General features: G+C 36.2%; 1 protein-coding gene across 2 annotated transcripts in view; it reads right to left on the bottom strand.

Moving 5' to 3' along the window:
- Positions 1-1,112: 1,112 nt before the first annotated feature.
- Positions 1,113-8,082, bottom strand: part of LOC138047149 (septin-2-like) — a 22,646-nt gene continuing 15,676 nt past the window's right edge. For both annotated transcript variants that reach the window (XM_068893877.1, XM_068893876.1), the window contains exons 8-12: positions 7,445-7,541; positions 7,302-7,350; positions 5,352-5,477; positions 4,410-4,473; positions 1,113-2,460 (exon numbers count right to left, since the gene is read on the bottom strand). In XM_068893877.1, coding sequence (XP_068749978.1) covers positions 2,401-2,460; positions 4,410-4,473; positions 5,352-5,477; positions 7,302-7,350; positions 7,445-7,541 — 396 coding nt within the window. In that variant the 3' untranslated portion in view covers positions 1,113-2,400. The remainder of the gene's footprint in view (positions 2,461-4,409; positions 4,474-5,351; positions 5,478-7,301; positions 7,351-7,444; positions 7,542-8,082) is intronic.

The following is an 8,082-nucleotide window of genomic DNA, read 5'->3' as shown; positions in this document are numbered from 1 at the left end:
TTCCGAGTAATAAAGGATAATTCTTTATTACCTGTCCCTTGTAATAAGATACATGAAAAAATTACTGGATTTGGATTGGCTAAGAGAAGTGCATTTCAAGTGTAACACCAATGCAAAATGTGTAACATCAGTGCAAATTACACATCGAAATTCTGAATTATGATTGGCTGAAAGACAATGGGAAATTCTCTAAGCCAATGATATCACGGAAAATGTGGACGAAAATGTGGAGAACTGCAAAATGGTGCAAAAAATATCAGCACCGGAAAAAGTACGTCGTTTGGTTAAATGGGTGGAAGACGTAGTGCAAAGAAATGAGCATAGCTTTGAAAATCCAGGAAGAGGTATCGGCTGAACTGTCACTTCCTGTCTGCAATAAGATCTTCCGGTACTTCCTCTACGCGAATATTTTTTAATATTGATAAGTAATCATACGGATTTTCTTGTTCAATTTGGAATTAATTTGCACTTGTGAGTTTTTTAAAAGGCTTAAATTGCACTCCCCGAAGTGGCTCGTGCAATTTCAGCTTTTTGAAAAACTCACTCGTGCAAATTAATTACAAACTGAACGAGAAAATCCGTATGATTACCTATACGTATTGTTGTTGTTGTGTCAGTTCTTTTTGCAATCAATACATCCACTAGCGGTGCCTAAAATAACATTAACCGAAAAACCAAGCAAGCACTTTCCCGCCGTTTTTGCTCGCTGATGATTGGTGTTAAGCCCATGCCTCTGATTTCTACTCTTACCAAGTCAACACCCATATTGATAAGTAATCATACGGATTTTCTTGTTCAATTTGGAATTAATTTGCACTTGTGAGTTTTTTAAAAGGCTTAAATTGCACTCCCCGAAGTGGCTCGTGCAATTTCAGCTTTTTGAAAAACTCACTCGTGCAAATTAATTACAAACTGAACGAGAAAATCCGTATGATTACCTATACGTATTGTTGTTGTTGTGTCAGTTCTTTTTGCAATCAATACATCCACTAGCGGTGCCTAAAATAACATTAACCGAAAAACCAAGCAAGCACTTTCCCGCCGTTTTTGCTCGCTGATGATTGGTGTTAAGCCCATGCCTCTCATTTCTACTCTTACCAAGTCAACACCCATTCGAAAACCGTACTGTTTTATTTCTCTGATCATATAAGCAGATTTATAAGCTCTTTACCTTGTGTAGTAAGATATAAAAATATAATATTTAATTAAAAATCATATGAAACTAAGAGAAAATGTAAAATATATTTCATCATTATATACAATTAAATTATCAGTAGTTTTTTCTAAAGATAATTCAAAATTGAAAACTGAACTGAAAGACGACAAGGTCAAAGTTGTATAACATTAATCAGTATCCTGAAAGGGATACTAATTTTTGTTATATTTACTATATTTTATCTTGGATATATGTAAAATATAAAACTATAAAACTTCCACCCAAAGCTATCCCGTAAAAGGCACGTACCAGAAATTCACGCGTTATTGAATAATATGACTAGTAGCTTATTCAAAAATTATATCCGCCAACTATAAAATATTACAAGGAACTCTCCAGCCAGCAGAAACATGATCAGTGGCTCTGAACTGTAAATATACTATTCAATAAGTAACCTAATATAAGTGAATTTCTTATTTAACATAACATTTTTTAATGCTTTGGATGGAGTGATGGTAGAAGGCAAAGATACGGTCCATATTTTTTTATGTCCACCGAGGAGTTTAAGACTAAAGGCCTATATTTAGACAGTTCTAACATTGCATGCACACTCGATTCGATACTCAGCGTAAAAAATGTTGAAAGCTCATTAAAAAGCTTTTAAAAGTGTTTAATCAAAGCAAGTTGGTCCAGAGTTGCAATTGTTCAAACTCAATTGGGCAGATATTTGAAATGCCAAAAATTATGATGCAATGAGTTGAAGTCCTTTAAACAGTTCCTTCAATATTAAATTGCCAAACATATTATTACGCCATTTCAACATGCCTTTAAAAGCTTGGTATTCCCTTCAAATGTTTGCCCAACATCTACCATACGAAGAAATGTTTTGGAAAAGGATTGAGGCAATTCCAGATCATCCACATTTCCCTCCTAAATATTTATGAAGGTACTAAAATAAAAAATTAGTGTTGGATCTCAAATGCGCTGAATTAACCCACATAACGTGTTGTTAACAGTTCATACACCCAAAGGAAATCAATAAAGATATGCCTGACTTAAAAGTCATTCCAAATTAGATGAAGGAAAATTCACAATTTTCATAGCTTCTATTAAGACTCAAGATATTTCTATTTCCATCCCTTTGGCTCCATAATCTACAATTTTACAACTGCTACCTTTTCTTAAGGCATCCAAATGTCACCTGGAAAGGAAAGCCATTGATGGCTGACGATGTAACAAACCCTTCAGCTCTGGCTTTTCATTTGCTGCTGCATTTGCGCAATCATTTCTTGCATCCGACGGAGCTAAAATAAAGAAAAGAGTTTTGAAATACAGAAATACTGCAGCAATTCAAAGCCTCATGCAAATTTCAGATAGTACAAAATGAGAGAACTGGCTGAAGAAAGCAGAAGGTGTTTAAAAGGCAATGATATGGTATCCCTCTCCAAAAATACAGATGAGAGGGAGAGGTGGGATTTTAAACTCCAGTTGGACAGGAGCACTGTATATTTCCGTATTTTTTATTTTTGTATATCTTGTTTCTGTATATTTCCTCCCACCTGTATATTACCGAACTTTTCGAACCAACCTGCAAGGGATACAACCTAAGAAATGCGGACTTTAACATCACACGCTATAGAACGGTGCGCTACGGCAAACATTCATTATAATTATCTCGGACCTTTTCTCTGAAGCAAATTGGGCCCTGAGGAGAAAGACCAACACTCGAAAGCTTTAAGCGAAGTATCAAGAAGGTCAGGTTAGCACTTCTATTGGATGAATGCAAGAACTGCGACTTATGTTCTTAACTTCCTAATAGACTTGCTGGTGTACAACCAGAAGTAAGCCGTTTTCTTTTTAAATTTGTCTTCACACAACCACATTTACATTGCTGAGTATCTTTTCTCAATTTGAGATGATTGGTATAAAAATCTGGGAGACACCACTGTCATGGCACGCGACATGTTCTCTTCCGGTTGCCGTCCGTGTCTCAAAAACACGCGTGCTCCCGCGTGCTTAAGCTCCCTAATGTCATATGATCATAGTTAATTGAGGAGGCTGGTTTGGAAGCTCGGCAAACATCAAAGGAGCAAACAAAGATGCCAAGATTTAGGTTGGAAAGTCCACGATCGTGCACAATCTTTTGTTTTGCGCTCATACACCATGCATGAATTACGTAACCAACACGTTTCTATTGGTTAGTTCCTCAGTAAGGAATAAACAACTATTGTGTTTTGTGCACGGTCAAGGCCAAAAAAGAGAACAAAAACCTAAAACAAAGAAATTTGTCGGGTTTCATAACCATTCCCCTCTATTAACCATGATATGATCAATACTTTGACTGGATGTTCTTGCTGATTATATACACATTCTAATATCAGATCCTACATGTTAAATACGTTATCTTTGCAATTTATGTTCTTGTAATTCTTCTTAGGAAATTTACCACTGAATTAGAATCTGCATTGTTGGTTTGAGTTTTAATTTGCGGTTTGGGTTGGGTGATACAACTTGTAGGGGACCATAATGTTCTGTTGTGTTTTTACATGCCTTTGTTGCTAAATTGATTAAATAAATAAATAAATAAATAAATAATTCATTAATTAATTAATTTAAACAACTAAATCAGTAACTTGTCTATCAGATTGAAATGATAGCCTACATTTTGTCTTTCAAGAATACTAGCTAAGTGGATCACTCTGATTGGCTGGTGGTGTTTGTTCGTGATTTTACAGTATGGACTATTACCATGGAAATGGTCCATTTTCATATTTTTTTCTCTCACGCGAAATTCAAGTTGAGCGAAACAAAACATTTTTAAAAAGAGGATTTATTAACCAAACGCTTTCATGTGTATATCAAGGCATTATCAAGAAATACTTCTTGCAAAAACAAAAGGAAAACAAATACTGTAGACTGTAGGAACTATTTGCTTCAAATTAATACATTTTTGACAAGGATACAATTTAAATAATTATGAAGATGATGTTCAGGGCCCAGTTCCTCAAAAGCCGATTAACGCTAATCTTAGATTAAAAATTAACCAAGCAGTTCATTTCTCTACTCCCAAATGCTGTTCAACGCAGATTTTCGGCAGAACTTTACATGAGAAGACGTCAATCTTGAAAAACAAAATTAAGCAAAAGAAACTTTCACCAAAAAGTTGAAAACGTGAAACAAAAGTTTACGCTAATCCTGGATTAAGTTAATCAGCTTTCGAGGAACCGGGCCCAGGTGTTTTTTTTTAACTGACCTCCTCCTCTTTTTCCATCAAGGCACGCTCTTTTTCAAGCATCACATTTGTAGCTGGATTTTTCCTTTTGAAGTGAAACAGAGATAATTCAGGTTTTAATGTTCAATGTAGACCGACCTTAACAGTTATAAGCAAGCAAGTTGACAAACAAAGTTTACATAAAATCACCCTGTGAGCAGAGCCTCCTTTTGTCTTTTCTTTACTGAGGAGGAGAAAAGGAGGCTCTGCCTGAATCACGTCAACTCTTTGAAACCGCCGCAGCCCGAACTTCTGGACTATTCAATCTTGTTTTCTCTCGTCAAACCGGTTTTCCCAGTACGAGCGTCCGTTTAGTGATAAAACCGAAGGTTATTAGAGCGAGTTTCAAATGAGTGTCGTAAAACCAAAACCAAAGTAATTACTTTGGCCAATCAAAAAGGACGAAGTCATTCCAGTAAACCAATCAAAACTCGAAGTAATTACACGTAGCCGACACAAAGCGCGGGAAAATGTGCACGCGTGAGCCACGATTGGTTTTGGTTTCACTTCTGATTGGTTGAAAAAATGGCGCGAGAACTTTGAACCAATCATTGAGTGAAGTAATCATAAACCAAAGTAATTATCTAATTACTTTCGACACTCAATTGAAAACCGCTCTATTGAGCACAGTTGTACCATGAAAAACCAAGATGGCGGCGAGATCTGGCATATTAGGCTTGGGTTCAAGACTGTATCCTGGCAACATGCAGCGCATATTCAATAAGGATCTTACTCGATTCATGCAGAGCCTTTCTCGAGAACGCCAAAATCAAGCAAGCAAAAGAAAGGCTCTGCTAGCAGGGTGACATAAAATATAAACAAGAAATCTTGTTTCTTGTAAAGTACTTTATGAGAGGGCATTCAGCATTACCTCAAACTGAATCCACTTAAAATCTGCAAATGCTAAAATATCTTTGTCCTTACCTCCTTCCAATAACAGGGGAATCAATTACATCTAGTGGTGCAGGGGAATCCCCTGACAGTTGAGCAGCACGGAAGTTTTCATAATGAGTTTCTTGTGTCACTTCTTTCAGATCTTGCATGTGCGTGCTGTAGATAAAGAGTATTGCTTTATTAAAAACTATTATGGCAACACACAGTGGCAAAACAATTTCACCTGGTAACTGGTAATGATTATTGAGATTTTTCTTGGAAGAAGTTTTGCTCAGTGTCCCAAATCACCTACAACCTATTTAAAATTTAAAAATAGTATTTGGTGTGAGGAATGTTTCACTTGACAAGTAAAGTTACAGGCACACTTGAAAGACATCAAATGCCTGCATTTCTGGACAACTAAAGTTCAATATGTGGTAAGAGATAAGGAAACCTTTGTGATGCTCATCAAAAAATGTATCAATGCTTATCACTTGCACTTATAAACTTGTCTTGTTGTCTGCAGACTTAACAATGTAAAATTTTCACACATCATTACCACAATAAATTCAAATCAAAATTGTATCTCACTTCACAACTGATAACGATCGTTGAATGATCGAAACAAGTGTTGATTGACTTGAGAGTGGTTGTCCATTTTTTTTAAATTCCACTTTGTGATGCTAACATTAACATTGAGGTGTATCTAATGAGGGCCATTTCTGGACACATTTTAATTTAAAAATGGCTTCACACAACAAGATAACAGATGTTTGTCATTATCATGATGAGTTCATCATTTTCTTCCTCAATACAAGAATTGATATAAAGATGCAGTACTGAAACAGTCAGCCATCGGCATGAGGGAAAGTTTTGAGTGACAGTTTGATCTGCATGCAAATTAAAAACTTAAATCTATTGTACAACAGTCATGATCAATTGTAACAAGGGATGCATCAACCTTGACTGATGCTATGTTGTACCTTGCACTGACATTGTAAGATACCGAAAGGCAAGTTATCAATATTACTTCTCTATTACATATGTACCTCGAGGTTACAATGCAAACCGTGCCCCAGCCTTCTAACATTATTCAAGTATTGTGGAAGTCCTACATGTATATAGGATGCCATTTCATTCACTTTTAATAGCTAGGAGAGAGTTAGTCTCCTTCAATTAAGCTGTTGTTTGGGTCATCACAAAACACTTGCCTCACTAACAAATGCCACATTCTTTTTCCTATTCCTTTCCCACATTCATGACGATTTAACATTATAATGAAGGAATGATGAAATGATATATGAAATGGATCATGTATGAATTGCGGATATGAAATCAAGTGAAGCTATGATCCTCGCAGTTATGAACGCAATTTTTGTAATTACGAAGAGAAGCCTGAAAAATTCAGGACTTATTAAATTGCGTTCAAAACTGCCAGGATCATACCTTCACTTGATTTCATATCCGCAGTTCATATATGATCCATTTCATATATCATTTCATCATTGATTCATTCCTCACGGGAACATTACAACCCACAAATGACCAGGTCCCAACGTCAGTGGCTTCATAGCTCAGTTGGTTAGAGCGTCGCACCGGTATCGCGAGGTCACCCCGTTGAAGCCCTGAATTTTTCAGGCTTCTTTAAGTAATTGCAAAAATTGTGTTCATAACTGCGAGGATCATAGCTTCACTTGATTATAATGAAGGATTGCACCAATCATACTAATTCACCCTGTTTTATAAACAACCAATCTCACATCAATATTATTAATAATTTTTTTTACAAAACTTTCCCGCAAAAATTTGAGGGTGATCTCCTAGCATCGTTTGCCAATGTTCATTCTTGACCCATACTTCAAGTAATCAACAACTACTGAGTATTTTCCACTATCTACACTTGGGATGGTCAACTTAGAACCTTCTTTTGTCACATTAAAATTGGGTGACTTGATCCTCTATAAGTCTTTCCAGAGGAGACAAAACAAAAAAAAAACTTACATGAGCATGGTGCGCAATTTGACAAAATCACAGTGGCTTGGGTTTTCAACTGTGAAGAAGAAAGCAATCAGAAGAAAAAAACACAATTATTATTATTGGTTAACCAATGCAGTACAGATAATTAATTGTCAGACAGTGCTCACCTTCTACTACTCCCCAGGGATACAATCGCCCTCTTACTTTCTTTCCGCACACTTCTATGACAGTATTGCTTCCTACCACGGCAAATGGCATGCTAGCCTTCAGGAATAAAATTGACATAATCATTATTAACACTGTTCACCTGTAGAGGTCACAGTTATTTAAATTAATTGGCAGATGCTGTTGTGGCTTCCTGCCAGTTTTCTTCTATTTTTGCTTGCTTTGACAGTTAAACCATCCCTTTTAGTTCATGGGCGGCATCAATCATCAATGAGCAGTTAGAATGACTTGATTTGACACTCACTCCAATAATCTATTCATTAAACTCTGATTAAACATTTTCCCAGTACGTTCCCTGTCAAGTTTAAACTTTAGGCCCCTCTGCAGGTTTCAGGGAGTGATAGAAAGGTGCTGTTCTCAGTAGGTCTGAGAGAGAATTTTCATTTAATGGCATTGAGTGGATGAGGGTTAAACTCTAATACTTTTTCATTCCATCCTCAAACAAAATATGCCTTTGTGGAGTTGGAAAATGGAAATTTTATATCATAAGCGTAAAGGTGATACTGTGAGAAAAATGAACGTGGAATTCATGAAAGCCACAACAAATTGCGAACATTCGCTTTGGTAATCGAGGATTGAA

The sequence above is a fragment of the Montipora capricornis genome, chromosome 4, assembly GCF_036669925.1.
Source record: "Montipora capricornis isolate CH-2021 chromosome 4, ASM3666992v2, whole genome shotgun sequence".
Classification (NCBI taxonomy): Eukaryota; Metazoa; Cnidaria; class Anthozoa; order Scleractinia; family Acroporidae; genus Montipora; species Montipora capricornis.
The sequence above is the reverse complement of the archived record's forward strand: the minus strand, read 5'-3'. Positions and strand labels throughout refer to the sequence as shown.